Source organism: Melospiza melodia, chromosome 8 (genome assembly GCF_035770615.1).
Source record: "Melospiza melodia melodia isolate bMelMel2 chromosome 8, bMelMel2.pri, whole genome shotgun sequence".
Classification (NCBI taxonomy): domain Eukaryota; kingdom Metazoa; phylum Chordata; class Aves; order Passeriformes; family Passerellidae; genus Melospiza; species Melospiza melodia.
In genome coordinates this window covers 16778316-16798863 of record NC_086201.1, presented here as the reverse complement: position 1 = coordinate 16798863, position 20548 = coordinate 16778316, and the positions used below count along the sequence as shown (strand labels likewise).

The following is a 20548-nucleotide window of genomic DNA, read 5'->3' as shown; positions in this document are numbered from 1 at the left end:
GGAAATACGTACCAAAGGAATTGGCACTCTAACAAAGAAAGTATCATTTCAAAACTCATAAACAACATGCTGTCACTGGGAATTTTACATAATCAGATTCTAGGAAGTAATACTTAATTGCTGATGTTAATAAAAAGAAAAAAATCTGATTTTATTTGCAGAAGTTATCTGTTCTCCCTGTACAGTGTAAACATTTTTCCCAGTTTTTCTTAGATTCACGTTTGCTTTATGGTAATTCAGAGTAAGGCTTTCATATCAAATCCTCTAGATAGGAGAAAAAAAAATAGAAGAAAGAATTTATTGATTAAACTCCTACTCACACCAGGCAAATGTTGGTGGGAAATATAAATGCATATGTCTGGCACTGAAAAAAAAAAGCCCATGTAATGCTCTACATGCAATAAAAAATACTCTGAGCTTATGTTAAAACATTTTTTTTCTCATTCCATATCTTATTTCCCTACTTTCCACTTGATTTGAAAAGGCTTAATCAAATCTAGAAAGCCTCTTGAAGTATGTTACTGGAAAGAAAAAAAAATCCAGTTAGTGCTCTCAGTAAAACAATGGCCTATACTGTCTTCAGAAGATGACTGGAATAATGACAGTAACAAAGAGGACAGATGTTGGTGATCTCAAACTACCCAGGATAAAAGCAAAGTACTTAAGTTCTTTCTTATGCTCAGCAGCATACATTTTGGATATCATTAGGCAGTCATTAAAAAGTGAATCCTAGTATAAAAGACAAGAAAGACAGATTGAGAAAAAGCTCACAATGAAATCTGGAGAGAACGTAGATAAATTCAAAGCAAGTCTTAAGCTTAAACAAAAAGCACACCACACACAAGCTTATGAGGTGAAAAACAATTCAGAAAGGCCTGCATCCACCTGGCCTAGAGGCCATTCTGTTTGCTTTTTCTAATATTAAAGTTTCATTTAGGGCTAAAATTCTGCTGTGAGACACATCAGTCTTCACGGGGCCAAGAAACTTTAGGTCTCACCAGAGCCCAACAGCAGCCAGAGCCTGAGACAACAGAAACAGTGGGTTATCCTTCCAAAAAAGCAAAAGGAGTTGAAGTCATGTCTCATGTCCTGCATAAGTACACTAATCACTGAACCACTGACACACAGCCATGAGCACAGCCACCATTTGCCCACAGAGAAGGTCAGGGAGCTGTGGGAGGAGATCAACACCCAACACCCTGTTGAGGCACCTAACCCAGACCCTCACACTGAGCACCAACACCTGCACCAAGTTCAGGAGACTCTACTGAAAATAAGGCTAAAACCTTCATAAATGACCAGGAAACTCAGAAGCTTTAGTCCTGTCAAATGTCAGACGTGTGGGTAATCTCAGGTGAGTGGTGCAAAGGCACATCAGCTGCCAGCCCTGAGGCAGCACAGCCACACGTGTGTCCTGCTATGGTCAGGCTGACCGGGCGCTCCCCTGGACAGACGTAGCTAGAGCAGAGGCACAGTACCATGCTGCTGTGGCAGAACTGCCTCCACTTCTGGGTTTATTTTATCCACACAAGGTCAAAAATATGTGAACCAGGTTCTCAAATTTTGCCGTAGTGCAAAAAGTTTTCCCTCATCAAGATGGCAGCCATGCTTCATGCCAGGCCTGAAGAGAACTGCTGGAACCGGCTCAAACTCACAATGGCCCACAAGGTTCACAAACATTATTATCCCTAATGCTCCCTGCTTAACCCTAAGCTCATTAAAAACAACTTCTGAGCGCTCAGTTGCAAGGTCTTTCACCTCTACCTAGTAATGACCTCTGTGAGAAAATGTGGTCGCAAGTTCCTTCAAGAACATACCATGCCACTGCCCAGCACTAACAAATACCTACTTAGAGAGGATAACACACTAAGTATGCAGGGCAGACCACATTAACACAAGCAGCACTCAAATTCACAAGAACCAAAACTATTGTGTAAAGTTTCTTATCCTAAAAATTCACTGAGGTGTCTAAAGAAACAGCTTGTTTTGTTCTGTTTTTGTGGTTTTGTTATGATTTGTTCTCCAGAATAACACAGCATTGGAACCACAGAGCTTTTGTCAGGAGAAAGTTGCAACATTCCTGTAACACATGAATGGCATCAATTGCAATTAACTGCTCTAACCAGAGTTCACATATCTCTGCTGGCTGAGTATTTCCCTTGGCACATGCACCCTCCTTTCCAGTCCTTTTACTCCATGCTTCACACAGTTATCTGCAAGGGATTTATCATAAGTGAGTCCAATTATGCATATAGTTATTTTAAACAAGAGTATTGATTTAATGAAGCCCTGTAGATTCACGAACAGCAGAACTTGAACCAATTCCACGGGATGTGTTTCCGCAGTGCATTTTCCATTATATATAAATTAAAAAACAGTGAGTAATGATTTGACTGCTCAGCAGTGCAAAATAACAGCAAAAGATTTTTGGTTTAATTTTCAAAATCACCTTAAACATCAAGACTCCAAAAAATTCAAGAGTCTCTCAACAGAATCACACAGCATCCTTTCTGGAATAAGTCAAATAGATGAAAGAACAATGCTGCTCCTGCTTTTGACAGACAATGATGTAACATCACTATTTTTAGTGTCTGAGGAGCACAGGTACAAAGATAATAAGCATTATAATATGCATTAAAAATTTAGAAATGTGGCAAATAGTCTTTCCAGTAAAGGATGGATCATTCCCATTCTGTTCATATTTTACCACTACCTCTGCTTTAATAGCTAACTATTTCTAACTGTACTAAGTGCATTTTACAAGTCTGAATCATTTAGGTTGTACACCAGGATTTAATTTCTTAAAATTCTTCTTTTGGGTTTGACTTGAAAAAAATCTAACCAAGGAGATGGAGGTGTATTTCCCAAAAGCTTCATGAAATCCATAAAGTTGTCAACAAGTTTGTTCACTTAGAAAAGAGATTAAGAACATAAAGCTTAAATGGTTTAAGAAGATATGATAACAAAGTGTCACTTAAACTGGCCATTGAGGTGAATTGTTTAGGATCGTTTAGGAAGGCATAATTCAAATGAACAGGAGTAAGTTTTCCACTGTAAAATTCAAGTTAAACTTGAAGATCCTTTTAAAAGTGGAGATCTCTTTAAATTATTAAAGCCTTTAGAACTCAAAAAATTGAATCAAATTAAATATGCTACTTTCCAGACACCCAGAAGTGCTAGACCACAAAAATGTAAGGTAACAGGCTTTTTCTTAGTACAATTGCTAGAAACAATAATGAAATTATTTGCATTGTCAGGAGGTAAATACCCTTGCTGATCTTAGCCATTTCCCAGATAATGGCTCACAGATAAATTAGCTTTTAACTGTAAAGGGTAAGAACATTTCTGGCCTAAAGGAATCAGGTACAGACACCTAATCACACAATAATGAAGTTTTTGTTCATTCCTTAGTAGCAAGAGACAATGACATGAGGAGAGAAAAATATTCCAGATAGGTGACTTAACTTAGAAAAACCAATTGATCTTGTCAGTAAGACAATAAGAAAATAAAAATCATAAAACATTGCTGGAGGGAATTATATGAGGCTTTACAACTTCACAACAAAATTAAATTGGGAAGCATTTTTGAATGGACATAACATTTAGAAACAAGGGGATAAAGATACATACTCAGGTGATTATCAGATGCCAGTAAAACTCAGTGAGCAGCAAAATTACTTCAGCAACATCACAAAAATGTCCATCTTTATATTTAGTCATCTAAATTCTATAACAAGTGGCTGGGAAATATGCCCAAAACTGTGTTACTTATGTATAAGAACTATTACTGCTGTGATTCTTCTACCAAAAAAATTATTACAACTGTGATATTTATAACACAGACTAAATATAAGAAAGCCTCCAAGCAAAAATACATTATTCAGATGATAAATGTCTTTCACTACATTTTTTGTCATTTATTCTAATAACAGTTGCCCTATTTTCAGAAACTTTATATCATTCAACCTTAAAAAAATCTCTTCCAGAGGGAGGAAAAGATTTTTTAATCCATTTTCTGATCATAACTAGTTGGAGAAAATTCTGTCTCCTTAAGTGAAAAAACTCCTTCAGTATGCAAAGATTTTTTGCCTTTAAAGTCTTGCTATATCTGCCACCAAAATGACCACATTTCCCCTATGTAAATAATAAGCAAACCAACATTTCATTCCTATTTTGAAACAACAGCCAACAAACTCTTGTCAAATTCTTAACAGCAAAAAAAAAAAATCAGTTAAAAAATAAGGTTAAACGTGTAAAAAGTAAAGATTCCACCAATTACTATAGGAACTGGATGAAGTTTCATATATTAAAAAGGAACCAATTAAGCAAATTAAGAAGAAAAGAACTTTTTCAATAAATGCAACAACATGAACCTTCAGCAAATGTAACATGAAGCCTCATGAAGCCTCATAAAACCTCTGCAAAGCACTAGCAATCCCTATTTTCTGCACAATCCTGTCAAAGGCCCACTAAGAGGTCCAGCTGCAATTCACTGGGGTGGATCAGTTATTATTATATCAGTTAGTATCTATGTATCAGATATATATATATATATATATATATACATATAACAAGTGCTTTCACAGGCACTGGAGAGAAACTGCAGCTGTATCACCAGCGCTTTATGGGAATACTGAGAGGTAAAAAAAAGAGTCCCTCTACCTTTTTTACTTTTTTTTCCTGCTTGTTTTAGAAAACAAGAAGATTTTGGAATCCAGCACAAATCATAGCAGCGATTCAGATATTATGTTTCAAGCAATATGACCTGAAAACTCCCTACACTCTGCAAAGAATCCAAATTATGAAATACAGAGACTGATTACCTAGAACCTTAGGTATATCACATTAGTCTACTCATGCTATAGTGATCCAGAAGATGTTCTCAAGACACAAATGGACTGTTGAGAGTGCACTCCTATTTTAGTCTATGCTCATCTGCAACAGAAAGAAGTAAATGAGAGAACAGGGGGGTTTTCTGTCTCCTCCAAAAGAAAACCAGTAGCAGAAAGAATCCCATTAGAGAGATCACAAAGAAAATACAGTTTGAGAACAGATTCAGCATTGCTGAAGGGGATGAAAGCTAAAAGGCACCTAGAGAAATAAACAATTTTAAGCATTTGACAAAGCAAATGTACAGCAGACTTTGCCACCGGCATCTTGCCTGCCTAGCTCTCTGTCTCCAGGTTCTGCCCCTTTGTACCGTGCCCTAAGCAAAGCAGATCAATTTAAAACAAAAATCATACAAACGTTATTTAAATTAGCTTTTAGGTCATTTTAGTTAAACAGTCTATTTTGAATCTTGCTTTACAGCTAGGTGTTTAGATATTTTCAAAATAAAAACGAGAGATCTATTCACAATTGTTAGTTTAACAATGCAGGTATACTGAAGAGGAAAGCAAGATGTATTAGATCTGGTGGCTGTATGTGCATGAACATATTGATCAGTGTCAATTTTGCACTATTTTGTCAGAAAATTACAGCATTTAAAGGATGGCTGGGTTTCTGTTTGTTTGTTTTGTTTCTGTGGGGCTTTTAATCAGGTAAGTTTCCCAAGAGTCCAATTCAGTGCAAACACAACACAAAACCTAGTTACATGTCTTTTTTTGAAATCTCAGTAGGATTTTCGATGTTTGAACTTCTTTGAAACTTTGTGTACGTATCCTTTAAATTTCAAAAGTTAGAACCCATCTTCTCTAGTACATCTATGTACTATGTGGAAGAAAGGCTTTCTTGCCTTTTCTACTCCCAGCTGGGTTCTCAACTTTGAATGAATCCTGAGCTGACCCACCCATCTGCTCTATCACACATCTGCAAGTAACACAGACTTGGTTTAGCTGGCTGAAAACGCAGACAGCTGAAGCAGCACAAAACCCAGTGATTATGATCCTGAGTCTCTAAGTTAATTTCAGGTTGCTGCCACTGTAGCTCTCAGCTGACAGGATTCAAAAACCGGTTCTGTACAGAGCCATATACACAATCACGTTGTAATCTGCTCCTGATGGTGGGGCACAATGGATAAAGAGAGAACCAAAGAACTGGAGGAAAAAAAAAAAAAAAAAATAAACAAAAGTAAAAGTATGAAGATGTTTGCATATGAAAACAAGATGCTAAAATATGTTTGTGTAGACTGTAAAAGTACTACAGAAATACTTGAGAGAGAAATTCTTTTTTAGTTTCTAATATCTATGTTGGGCAACTTCATCAGTTTCGATCAAGTTACAATGCATTGCACCTTCCTAAATAAAGTCTTACAGTCTCATAAAAAAAATTATGTATGGAGAACCTTCTGTATCTGGTTATTTCTTTATTATAGGTCAAGTCCAAAACTAGAGATTGAGACTAAAATATTGGTAAAATATTTGAGATTTTTTTTAAGCCAAACTTTCAAACCTGAAAATTAATATTTAAAATAGAATTTAATTTTATTTCTCAGTAAAATATAATCCAAAACTGAAAACATAATTCCTTAATCCTGACACAGAAAGTATTCTGTTAGATTTCCTTATGAATGTTTCAACACAGCATCTAGTTTCTAGTCCTGCAAGAAAAGCATTTCATGAACATCACTTTACTACAGATGTGAGCATTGTATTTTTAGTCTAGCACTTCTGAACACTGTTTTAAATAATTTAAATATTTTAAATAATTTTAATTTATTTAGTATTTGCCACGGTGTAAATTAGAAACCTGGTTTTTTGTCTATTCTGATCCATCTGAAGATACAGGATTTTTGCATGGAGTGTTACTGAGTGTTTATGTACAATGATACATAAAAACAATTGCTGATTTTCCAACATATTAAGTGTTTATGCATCTGAAAAACAGATCTTTCTGAGAGCATGCATGACCATATTGCTTGGTATTACTGACCAGGATGCTCTTATGTGAAACTGCAGAGTAACAGGAGACCAAAAACTCAGCTGTTTCAGTATCCAAATACTGAAGCACCAAAATTAGTGGGGTTCTTTGAAACTAAGAGATTTCCTAACTCCTGGAAACTCTTCTGCGTTGGTTTCACATCTCAAGAGCCATGTGCTGTCACCACGCCTGCAATGCGCTCTGCTCTCCTCATTTGCCAAGCAAAGCTCCCAGTGAACACTGGAGGGAAGAGCAGCGAGCAGCAGAGCCAAGGCTGACACCATCTAGGGCCCAGCAGCTGAATTACACACAGCTGGTCCCAGCAACACCCAGGGCCACCGCCTGACATTCATGCAATTACACTGAAAGCTCTTGGCATCCATCAGCAGCGCCTTCAAGGGCTCTGCCTGGCTCAGGGGCAGCCTTGTGCCCTCCTCTGAAGCTCACACCTGAACGTGCAAAACAATGTACAACTATTTGCCCATTGTAAAAACCAAGTATTTTATTTATTATACAAAGCAAGTCTTGTCACAGCTGAAGCCTATAAATTGCTCGTTCTCAATGATCATAGAACCTTCTTGCAAGCAATGTGGATTTTTCAAAAATCAGATCCATGATAACAACCAGAGCTATGGCTTCAAGAAAACCCCCAAAATTCAGCAAAGGGAGGTGCTTTGGGGAAGGACAGCAGTTCACAAGCCCAGGAAGACATCCCCATATAGATGTCTCATTTGCTTGTGTGAAAATGAGAATGCACAGGAAGAGCAGACCGGTGTTCTCCTCCCTTTGCTACTGAAGTGAGCAAGAACACAGTCTGACTGGCCTCTCCCAGGTCACTGCTGCTCATTAGTAAAACATCTGAGGCTCTGCAGGTTCTGCATTCTCCTATGTTTGGGACCTCTCAACCAGGAACTTTCTCCTGAAATATCCAATCCAACAAAAAAATGTAACTGATCAGAACGAAAATTTACTCTTTGGCACAAGAAATGCTCATTTTGGATAACCTGCTATTTTCAAATTATCTCATCTACAGGTGAATGAGTAATTGGTAAGACCAAAGAGAATTATTTCCTTTTACACAGAACCATCTGAGAGATACCCCATTCCTGCAAAGCTATTTCAAAGACCCCAGTAAGGAAAACAAAACCAGAACCACAGAAATCTCTGAAATCCAGTATCTTCCCTCAGGTTACCTCACTATTTGGTTCTTATTGCACAAGGGGAAAAAGGGAACTAGTAAATGGTCTTTCCTCTGATATTCAGTCCCTCATTCTGGTGATCAGCAGTTTAAAGTTTTCCTAAGCTGGTGATTGCATCTGCTGAATTAGGATCATTGTGCTCAATTACCTAATTCCTTTTTAACCTATTTACTTGCATGGCCTCCACAATACCCTTCAACACTGTAATTTCTGCACTTGAACTCTATACTTTCTCAAAAATGTTTCTCTCATTTTTAACTTAGCAATTGATAAATGTTAATGAAATTTACTATTTCTGCTCTAATGAAATAATTTGGATTTATTCTGTATTGACTTTTAATTCTTTGTTTTTCACAGTATCACATCCTCTGTCTCCTGAATTGCCTCATTTCCAGAACTCCTAATCTAAAGAGCTTCAATTTGAACAGAATTTATTTCCCCACTATCCAAGAAATCTTGATTCATGTAACACCAAAATATGATCCAGACTTTAGAGCCCTGAAATTGAAAGCTCAGTCTCAGGTTGCCAGCCCTCAGGGCTACCATCAATGACATTATCTGAGACCATGCCAGATGGTCACTGTCACTACCCCATGAAAGCTGCAGACAGGTCAGATAACATCTAGTATTCTCCTTTTTTTTTCTTGAAGAAATTAAAAAATAATGTGAAGAAAGCTGTCTGAAATATCTATTTATATTGAGTCCCCATCAGCAGCCACTTAACTTTCAGACACACATTCACACACTTGTGTGCAGCACAAGAAACAGAAGAGCAGGAAGAAATGCCTGAGTACAGCACAGCACTGGAAAGAGGCATATCCTGGACAATGAACACGCTGGACAGAAGAGAGAAAACCACTCCAGGGGAAAAGCAAGTTTGTTCCAGACAAAGCATATTGACAGCCAGCAGTAGCACCTAAAAATCAAGATATTGCCTCAAAAAATGAGATACAGAAAGAAGCACACATAGGATGTTTTTTGGCTTCTGGATTATCAAGATTGATGCTTTCACATTTTTAATCTCTACCATGAGAGCCAAAATCTTGCCTATTTTTTAATTTAACTTCCAAATAAATAACTAGAATATGGGAGTGCTCTTGGTGTCAAAGTTATAAGATTGCAAGATTATAGCAGAAACAAAAAAGTTAATAATGATTTGCTACCAAATTTGTTTTGGGTTTTATAATTTCTTATTATTTTATATCCATAAAAAAGCATCTGCCCTATTCCATAAAATTTTATATTTGTTGTGGATGAAAATTGGAAGTTTTCTTATTCTAAAAAGAAAAATAAAGAAAAAATACAAACTGAGAGGTAAACTCCGTCCATTCACAATTTATAACCATTATTATTTGAACTCTTAGAGCAAGCACTTTATGTGATTACAGTCAAAATTATTATGCTACAGTAGTTCAGTAATTTCCATGAGCAGTCTGGAGAGTAACAAACTTAGAGAAAATAAGTAGATTTTCGTATTGCCAGAGATGAATTTGTTTGCAATCATGTTACTAAGCAGGCTTGTTGTTCATATGTGTGCTGTCCTAGCCCGTGTCACAGACCAGGACCAGTGAGTGACAGACCCTGCACCCACACAGTCTGCATCCCAAAAAGTTCACACCACTTTTTTCCCAAACAAATAAACATAAAATATAACCACCTAAAGTTTTTACAGCATCTTAGCCAATGCTTTAATATTCTTTCTTCTTACCATGTTTATTCCTGTGGGATGCCAAGCACAAAGCAGATTAGCCCAATTTTCTCAAGGGTAAACATGGCATTTATGCAAGGTCAGCTCACACAACTAAGGGACTGGAAGAGAAGGCTCTGATTCTGTCTGCCTCGCAGCAGTGTTTCTGTACAGCCATCCTTTATATGCAATCCAAGAGAGAAGAGACAGACACAAGCAAATAAATATTAAACAGTTAATAACTTTTGATGAGTGTCATAGTTAGCAATTTTAGTAGTCTAAGAGTCACAAAGAATTGGTTTTGCAGAGATAGCTGTTTCTAATATTGCCACTGAAACACTACTCAGAATTTTTATATGATGACCTGATCTTAATATCAGACCACTTTTGGAATCATAATTTCTACTGGTTTAGATTTCAAAACAGTTATTTCAGAGCAAGAATGCTACTTTCCCAGCAGAGTTTCTCAGATCCTGCATTGGATGCATCATCCAAACCTACATCCTTTGTGCTGAGCTACCGAAGACACATTAGTCATATGAATGTGTAACAGACTGGATTGTATAAGTCTGAATCACTCAAAGAAGAATAAACAAAACAATTTAGTCAGGTTTTACATATCTCACATGTTTTGATAATAACTTTCATTAGTTAGCTTAAATATTTTCATATTTTTCTTCAAAAGATTATTTTACATAGTTCAATTTGTACTTTCTAGCTTAACATTTTTCATAGGCGTACATATATTAACAAGTTTCACATTTATGGAGAAATTAGGGGGAGGGAGACAGGGTAAGATATCTTTGGGATTTGGTGGGGTTTGGCTATAATTTACTGGGGTTTGCAATCTCTAATTCTGTTACCATGTACACAATATCTGCTTATGGGAACACAGTTCCTGTAGCAGAAGTTAGACCAAGGCAAATCCTACATCCAGTTCTCAAAAACATCTCTTGTCCTCCAAAGCTGGCTTGTCAGCAGCACTCCTGTAAAGCATGCACATTCTTCAGCAGTTTGATATTTTTCAAGGCAAAAAGGGCTTTGCTGCTTCTGTTATTTTTGCCCAAATTTGGCCAGCACTGGACAGAGAATTGGGGAGAAAAAATCATAATTCACAAATATTCAGTGGAGAGTTATTTGCTTCTTTTCAAATGGTCTTCACTCCAGAGGCAACTGCAGTTGTGTTGCTCTGGGCCCTACTGGCTAACATTTAGAAACCTCTCATCTGCCTGGGGCTGGGCAAATAGAAAAAAATATTCACATATTTGCTGGCCAAAGTAAATCAATTCAGATACAGCAGACACAAAGCCCTGAACTTTCAGGTAAGACAATCTGAAATGAACATAATCAAATGGCACAAACTGTAGATCACTAAAAAACATTTCATCCTCTCTAAAGCTGAATGTGGCTTTTTCTTTAAAAGATTCATTAAAAGCCTTTTTCTGCCTATGTTGTTTTAGACAAAATCACGTGAGTTACATGAGTTTTCAGTATATACTCCACAGCAGGGTTTTTCTCAATCCATTCCCCTACAAGAGGAGGACTGAGGGTGAGGGGTTATTCCAAAAGCAAGAGACACATTTGATGCTGGTGGGGAAATCCAGACAGATCACTACAGAAAAATCTCCTCCTTCTGAAATTGGTGAGGATAAGCATGAAGGTTTCTGCACTTCTCAATGCTATTTTCTGAAAGCATATTCACCTGATCTGAAATCATTCAGCTGCTTCTCCCAAAACAAGGAATTCACTTATTATCAGAATTTTCATGAGAAGACTCTCAGATGAGTATGAAACACAGCTTTATGAGTGCTTTTACAGCTCATTACTACATTTAATTTCAAAAGCTATTTTAAGATTGCAATAAAAACAAGTGGACATAGTTAAGTATTTCACTATAGCACAGTCATAAAGAGGAAAAACATAATAAAGTGGAAGTTTTCTAAAAGACAATTATACAGTCAGTGAAGTCTTATGTTAGAGCATTTCTATCTTCTCTTCAAATAAAGGGAAAGGATAACACCAATTGAAGGAGATGGATAACATGAGTCACAATCCAAGTTATCAAATTTACTGAAAAAAGTAAAGTATGTCAAAATCTCAGCCCAGAGCAGATTTGCAGATACTTCATGAAGATTTGCCATGGTGATGGTACCTTGGAAACATGTACAAGCTTCAAATGAAGTAGCAATAGTCTCAAAAGAACTGGAAGCTAAGTTGTTTCTGAGGAACAGCATTAAGAAGGCTGGCAGCAACTGCTGCACAGACTGGGGGATGAGGGGGCAGAAGGGAACTAATTTTATTCTATAAATTCTTTTAAAATACCAATACATTTAATATCCCTTCTGCTGACATGATAATGTACTGTTCTGGGACACTCCGGTTCTATTTTGGTAGCGACTTAAATAGGTCATAAAAATGATTAAAAGAAATGCTTAATGCATTTTAGGAAAATGGATACAGGTTATCCCATTTTCATTAATTTAAAGGTAGACAAATGCCCACTATTCCACAGGAAAAAGGAAATTCTAATTTTTGTTACATTCTTCATATTATAGAGTATAGCAGGAGAATAATTTTATTTCCCTGTGTATGCTCTTCTTTGACTTTATAAATAAAAAACTTCAAGACAACTAGTCAGTACTATAGAAAAAAAACATCTAAAGCACTTAAAATTTACACACAATCTGCCTCATTGTGCCTTTATTTCCTAATCATATTTACAACACTATGAATATCCTTGATACCACACAACCGCCACAAAGTTTTCAGTTGTATTCAGAATTCAAAAGTTTTCAGATGTGACATGAAGTCACATTCTTGCTTTTGCATGCTTACTACCCCTGTGCACATTCCTACGAGAGGGAAGTTTACATGTACCTACCATCTTCTCTCTGGAAAAGACATGGCATTTTGCTTTCAACTTTAATGGCATTGTTTGCCAGACTAATTACAGTTAAAGTACCCATTTTTCATTCTTGCCAGGATCTAATAGCAGGGTGGGTCTTTTTTCCATCCTTACATAGTTTCAGTGACTATGAATGGCTCTAGAGATAACCTAGCACAATTGCTAGTGACTGGTATCTGGAACTATTCTTCAAAATAGTGGCTTAGTGGCTTCAGATCAAGGGTATTTTGAATTTATAGCATTTTAACTACTATTAATAAAAGTTTCCAGAAAAAGGTACAGAATTTTTTTAATCTCTCTCCAAAAGCTTCACAAACATGCAATATTTTCTGTCATTTTTGAGTGTCACATCTAATTGCTGTGACAGTAATTGCTCCCAGGGAAATTTGTCTTGGAACTTCTTGCAGCCTCACTAATGCAGACAGAGTCCTACACTCTTTAAAAAGTCAAGAGGATTCCAAAAGGCTTAAAAATCTACATTTCAGATTGGCATTTTGCAGACACAAATTAATAAATAATGTTGCATTTTATGGTTTTAAAACCTGCTTGAAACAAAATAGATCAACAGTGAGCATTTATCATTGCAAGATACTCTTTGAATATGTTTACAGTAAATGTAAATGTTTATAGTAAATTCACTATTTAGGTGGACTTAGCTGAGGGCATCAACATTTGTAATCCAGAAAAACTACTTTTTTCTCTTTAGTTTGCACTTAGTCTATCATCCATTTATAACATTCTTGTGCCAAAAAGACAAAATTGAGCTCTTTTCACAGAATGATAGGACTGAAAGAGATCTCATGAGGTCTTCTTGTCCATTACTCAGCTCTAAAGCAGCAATAACTGTCTTACCTATTCCTACAGATGGGTAATAGACTCCACAAACACACCAGACAATTTGTCCCATTACTACACCACTCTTAGCATTAGACAGCTTTCCTTAACATGCTTTTAAAATTGTCCTATAACCTTTCTCTTGGTTAGGGATCCCTTCCCTTGCTTGATCCTTTTTGCATCAGTATTACATACCAAACATGTGTGTCCACGCTAAGGAATCCCAGTTTCTTCAAATGCTCTTACACTTTTTTAGGCCCACGCTCATTTTTGTTGCTCTTGAATTGTTCTACAATTGCTACTCTTTTCTCAAAACACACATATAGTACTGCACTGATCGACTAATACCTTACAAATGCCAAATATTAGCTCATGTAACTAGCACACCGAATTTCTCCTAAATATTTGACATTACTGCGCCAGTTTTCTTGCAGAAAGTTCCTGGTCAGTTTGATTAAAATTGAGATCTTGCAAATCTTGACCTTATCTTTCACATTTCCACTAAATTTTCATATGTATTTATTTATAAACTTTGTGATGTCTCATAAATACCGAATTAAACAAAGTGGAAAGGCTCTAAGTAGGAAACCAGGGAAATTGGCGAAGACAGAATTCAAGATACTATTTTGTGCCTGCTGTACAAGGAGGCAAAGGCCCTGGTTTTCCTGCTTCTGTTCCTAGACTTTGCTCATGAAATTTAGTCAGCTCCCTTTTGCCTTTCATACCAGTCAGCCATAATGCCCTCGATTCTCCAAGTTTGCACAAAACTCCACACCTCATTTACCCTCATTTCACCCTGCAACTTCTTTTTTCCCCAAGATATTTCTTCTATATTTAGCAACAGCCTTTATCATCTATTCCAACTTTCACCTTGCCTATCCTAATAAACAACCTTGTAGAACAAGGGTGGATTTTAATTATCTTTAAGTATGCTACGCTCTTTTTTTCATTTCATGAGAAGAACTTTTAAACTGCACCAACACTGAAAATTTGTGAACACATTTGTATGACATTAAAATGGCATTATTATTGCAAAAGGAGTCAGATAGAAGCAATTCTTCAATATCTGGGCTTTTTTTTTTTTTTACAAGGCAGACCTGAACCTAGGAAAGGAACGTGCAATGCCTATGGCTTTCCCTCATATCAGACACACAACTAATTGTCTAAGACACTTCACAGTGGATTAAGTATTCCCTCACCTACTTAAATCCTCTCAACCACTGAAACTGTAAACATTACTTATTTAAGAAGCATTAAAAGATGTCAGTGGAAGCATTTTGTTTTAGAATTCATTCTATATTTTTTCCAAAGGAAAAAGTAGCGAGAAGATACAATTATCAACAGAGGAAATCGAAAGCATACATTTAACAAGTAGAATTTGTAGAAAGAAATCAAACAAGTTATAGCCGCATTAAGGTGGGATGCTTTCCACACAGTACTTTTTTTCTGCAAATATATCTCAGGCTGTCATTTATTTTTAAACAGAAACACCAGAGAACACCATATGATCCAGATGTATTTTTTTTAATGGTGACACTGGCAAATATAAAGGAGAATTTGGGGGGACTCAAATTAATATATGGTTGTGATTGTTACTTCATTTCTTTCTAGCATTTTCTGGGGAAAGTTTTCTTTTTTCCTTTTATTTAGATCTCGGAATCGGGCAATAATAAAGAAAATACCAAGAGCAGAAATTCAGTCCTAAATTTATACTTCCAATTAAGCTTCAGGGTTTTAATTTCAATGTTGCCATTATCTTAGCACTCTTGTCTTGAAAATGTAATACTGCCTCTGTATTTTTCCAAAAGAATCTCAGCATTCCTGCAGTCTCTATAAACTTGCCTTGAGTGTTGCTACCAATGCTGTGCTCTGGGAAGGGAACTGGGAACGAGTACTGTTACACCAACGGCGGGGTCAGGCTCTGGCACCCCTGCTCACAATGAGCAATGCATTTCATCTGCACGTCTCATCCAAGGGCCCACTCAGCTTTAACAAAAGCAAAAGAATTTGGCCTGTTAGCGTGAGCAGCTTCCCACACTCACCTGCTACATCAAAAATAGTTACTTCCCAAGATCTTGCTATACCATTCTCCCACATACAGAGTCCCGAGCAGCAATAACTGCGTGCCATTTGCAGCAGCACCAGAGTGCTCTTGATACAAACACTGTCTTACCTAGAGCACACACACCATACACTGTAGTGTGTGCATATGCAGCACCCACATATAGCTCAGCAACATCATGCTTTAAGGCCTTGTATCTACCAGATCGGAGCAAGACATTTAAAAATAAATAAACAAATAAATACAACAAAATAGCTCTTTAATTTTAAGACTGAACGAGGAGGGTGAGAGAACACAAATGTGGAAAGGAAAAAGTTAATTTCACTTTTTTTTTTTTTTTTTAGTTTTACTGCTACCTTCAGAAAACACAGGAAAACAACATGCCAAACATAAAAATAGTTAGCAAAAATATCTGCACCTTATCTATATATCCTCCTTTTATCCAAAATATCAAACTTCCACCGAATAACAACCCTATTTTAAAAACCAATTTTGATTTGTGTATGAGAGATATCCAGAATCTACAGGAACAAATATGAACAACTTGTGCTATGAATAAATTGCCAAGAAAGTCACAATAAAGCAACAATTTTCAAAATAATTTCCATGCAATCAGGTATACATGTACACAACAAACTCGCAATATTTAGTTCTTTGTTAGGAAATCAACAGAAGATCTTTGTGGAGGTCTGCAGATTGTTTCCCCTGTTCTGTAAACAAATGATGACTCCTCAGAAATCTTTCAATTACTCACAACTATTTAAAGCATTCTGATTAAAGCATTCTGAATAATCACTGAAAAAAACATACTTGATGACTGATACATAAATCACCAGATGATTCTGAAAGCATACAACTACATTTTGTTACCATATTAGTATAGCTACTGAACAATACAAATTAAGACTATATTTGCATTTCCAAGAGCAGCTTCAACAATTTTCTGTTTATATATATAGTATTGCACTTATGGTAAATTAGCAATAGATTTCTAATAATTTTCACCAAAACTTGTCCATGCTGAAAAAAAAAAAAATAAAAAAAAACCACATTAGCATAACTGCTAACAAAGCTATTGTCTCTGTATAAGACCTGTTTTCGAAAACAAGTGACAGGTAATTTACAAGGAAATTATTTAGTTCCTCAGAACCACAGGTAACAATGTGCTTTATTAGTTTTCAAATTGCTAGGAATTGGGGTTTTCAATTAAAAGCTTGCATAATAAATAAATAACACATGACTAACACTAGAATAAAAGTAGATTCCACTTTGTACAGACTGTGGGATTTTAGTGGGAAATTTCACTGAGGCTTCACTATCTTTGAGCACCATTAGCAGATAAAATTAATAAAGGACTACATTCCCAACCTTACTAGAAATAACAATTAAACTATATAGTATGTTACAGTTTCACAAAAAAGAAAAAAATTAACTCTGTTGCATATAGCAAAGTCCCCAGACTAACCCCTGCAGGGAAAAGGCTCTGCTAGAAGCCTTTTCTTCATACCCAGAGCCCACTGGACTGGGACAACGCTTGGGAACAGACCTGTATTCACCTTACAGCTTGCATTCCTGCTCTGCTTGTTTCCAGTCAAGATGAGGATGGATCCCCAGAACAGAAGCCCTCTAAAGCTGTGTCACAACATCACCTCCCAGCCTAACAGACCTTGGCACCGGTCAGTTCTCACCTATTGCTGCTCCCCAAACTCTGCCATGACCCCAGGTACAAGACTCCCAGCATGCAAAAGGCATTTCTGCCTTATAGGGCCCCAGACAGCAGCCAGGCTGAGACTGCCACAGCACAAACACATGCTTTACTGCCTGACACACAGAGAAAACATCACCAGAAACAGAAATCCTGAAGGAGCTGTGCCTTTTGCCGTGATTGTGACAAGAAATCAATGTTGCATTGTTGAGGCACACAGGCCCACTCAGAAACCACAAGAGGGGACAGGGGTACATGCCACAGTATATATATATATATATATATATATATATATATATATATATTACATGTCTCCTGCCCCCACTTGAAGCAAATACAACTGAATTAATTAGCTGTAGTAAATGGAGGTGGGAAAGAGGACACAAAGGTAGCAAGCACTGATCTGCAGGTCTATGGACAGGGACCTGCAGCTCTGCAGAGAGGTACTGCACCAGGGCAGGGCTCCTGAGGGAACAAGGGACAATTGTCCCCTCATCAGCACACAAGAAATATTATCTTCTTAGGTGCTCTCAATCGCAGCAATAGCAGTTTTTTCTGGGCACAGCCCAGAGAAACAAAATTTAAAGCCAGACAGCCCAAGGCAATCCTGCACATTGTGCCTTCTGAAAGCTGACTCCTCTGGCTCCCTGTGCAGTGGCCATCGCTCAGGGACAGCACAAGGTGACAAAGTGAGACTTGCACTCAGTCCAGCAAGGTATGAGCCACAGCAAAACTGCTACTGACTGCTGCATTCCTGTGAAACACCAAGGACTAAACCTTCCATGGAATCACTGTCATGAACTACAGTAGGAAACTTGGTTTACACTTAATTGTCTCTCTACAGAAAGGAACTCAGCAGCCAGACTGTCAGCGAAAGCAACAGGACCTTCCACTCCACTGTCAGAAACTGAGAGAGCAGCCAGTAATAGGATGTAAGATTCATAAAAGGGATCCAGAAAGCAATGGGAAAAAACTGTCCCTGCCACAAGGAGAAAGAAGAGATAACCTCACACTGTGTAGCAACCTGCCACCTGATTGCAAAATGGACCACGTCAACAGATGATGGGAACAGACCCTATGAAAAACGGGCTTGCCACGAGCGCATCTCATCAACCTGCAGCAGCTGAGACTTGTCTCTTTCAAGCTTTGTCAATGTTGTGCAGCTCGCCGCGCTAACACACAGCCATTTCAGGAGCAGCAAAGCCTCCACAGACCTATGCAGTGTGTTGACAGGGATGTGTACGCACAGTCAGACACTTGTGTATGTACATAAGAGACTTTTCCTTGCCCCAGACAGATTTGCTGTGCAAGGCAGGAACCACCATTCACAAACAGAATCTCAGTATGAGATCCAGATCGACACCCACAGTTAAACCTTCTGTGTGTCTGCAGCCCTGTGTTTGGGGAAGGCCTGGCAGGAAAAAGGGTCCCTACCGATCTAAAAGCCCCCGACCTGATCTCTTTCCTTCTTGCACGGAAAAGGCTGCCCAGCCGTAGCTGTGCAGCCGCACGGTGCTCTGAGGAGAGGGGGCACCGCGTCCCCCTCAGCCAACAATAACCCCGGATCAGCAGCTCCACGGCAGAGCACAAGGGACTGCGACACGGCAGCACGGAGCACAGCCCGGGATCCGGCGGGAGGCAGCCCCTGCCGTGCCAGAGCCAGCCCTCAGCAGATTCCTCTGCGCTCTGCAAGCGAGGAGGGCCGGGGGCCCCCGGACACTGCCCCGGGCCCGGAGCGGGATCCCCGCGGGGCTGCCCACAGGTGCCCGCTGCCCTGCGCTGCCCCACCGCGGGGAGCAGGGGGCGGGAGAGCCTGAGGGAGGAGATGTGGGAGGCAGGGGGACACGAAGAGAGGGGGTACCGAGAGCAAGGGGATGCCTGGGCCGGGAGGGCAGGGTGCTTGCCCCGCAGGGACACACGTACACACACGCACAAACACACACCGCTCCATCCCCGAGCCTCCTGGCACCGGAGCGAGCCAGCCTGTGTCCCCCGCACCGAGAACCGGCTGCGGTGCCCGGCACGGGCCCCCGCGCCCCCTCCCCGGCTGCCTCCCCGCGGGCGCGTCGCATCCCCCCGGCCGGGGCCGCGCTGCGGCAGCCGTACCGTGGGCAGCAGCGGCTCCATCTGCGCCCCTTGGTCCTGAGTCTCCATGCGGCGGCGGCGGGGCTGCGGCGGCGCCCCCTCCCCGCCGCCCGCGGGCCGGGGCGCTCCCCGGGCGCTGCGGGAGCCGCTGGGCTGCGCCGGGCTCGGGGCTCCCCGGCTCCGCGCTCCCGGCTCCGCGCTCCCGGCTCCGCGCTCCCGGCTCCGCGCTCCCGGCTCCGCGCTCCCGGCTCCGCGCTCCCGGCTCCGCGCTCCCGGCTCCGCGCTCCCGGCTCCGCGCTCCCGGCGCGGATCAGGCGGCGCGCAGGCAGGAAGCGCGCGCCAGTCACATGGCCGCGCGCACCGCCGGCCCCGCGCGGGGGGGCAGAACCGGAGCCACCTGCGGGATGAGGGATGCGGGATGCGGGATGCAGGATGAGGGATGCGGGATGAGGAATGAGGGATGAGGGATGCGGGATGAGAGATGAGGGATGCAGGATGAGGGATGCAGGATGAGGAATGAGGGATGAGGGATGAGGGATGAGGGATGAGGGATGAGGGATGCAGGATGAGGAATGAGGGATGAGGGATGAGGGATGCAGGATGAGGAATGAGGGATGAGGGATGCGGGATGAGGGATGCGGGATGAGGGATGCGGGATGCGGGATGCGGGATGCGGGATGAGGAATGAGGGATGAGGGATGCGGGATGAGGGATGCAGGATGAGGGATGAGGGATGAGGGATGAGGGATGCAGGATGAGGGATGAGGGATGAGGGATGCGGGATGAGGGATGCAGGATGAGGGATGAGGGATGAGGGATGCGGGATGAGGGATGCAGGATGAGGGATGAGGGATGCGGGATGAGGGATGAGTGATGCGGGATGAAGGATGCGGGATGCAGGATGAGGGATGAGGGATGCGGGATGCGGGATGAGGGATGCGGGATGAGGGATGAGGGATGCGGGATGCGGGATGAGGGATGAGGGATGAGGGATGCGGGATGCGGGATGCGGGATGCGGGATGCGGGATGAGGGATGCGGGATGAGGGATGCGGGATAAGGAATGCGGGATGAGGAATGTGGGATGAGGGATGAGGAATGCGGGATGAAGAATGTGGGATGAGGGATGCGGGATGAGGAATGCGGGATGAGGGGTGATGCCGGGCCCGCCTCGCCCTGCACACGGGCACCCCGCGGGCGCTGCAACGGGAGCG

General features: G+C 40.3%; 1 protein-coding gene across 2 annotated transcripts in view; it reads right to left on the bottom strand.

Annotated features, from left to right (window-relative positions):
- The window catches only part of SLC4A10 (solute carrier family 4 member 10), a 147080-nt gene extending 127631 nt beyond the window's left edge, over nucleotides 1-19449 (bottom strand). The window contains exon 1 of one of the 2 annotated variants that reach the window (XM_063161991.1): nucleotides 19357-19449. In XM_063161991.1, the coding sequence (XP_063018061.1) occupies nucleotides 19357-19404 (48 nt within the window). In that variant the 5' untranslated portion in view covers nucleotides 19405-19449. The remainder of the gene's footprint in view (nucleotides 1-19356) is intronic. The other variant, XM_063161994.1, reaches the window with a different exon arrangement.
- Nucleotides 19450-20548: the final 1099 nt, after the last annotated feature.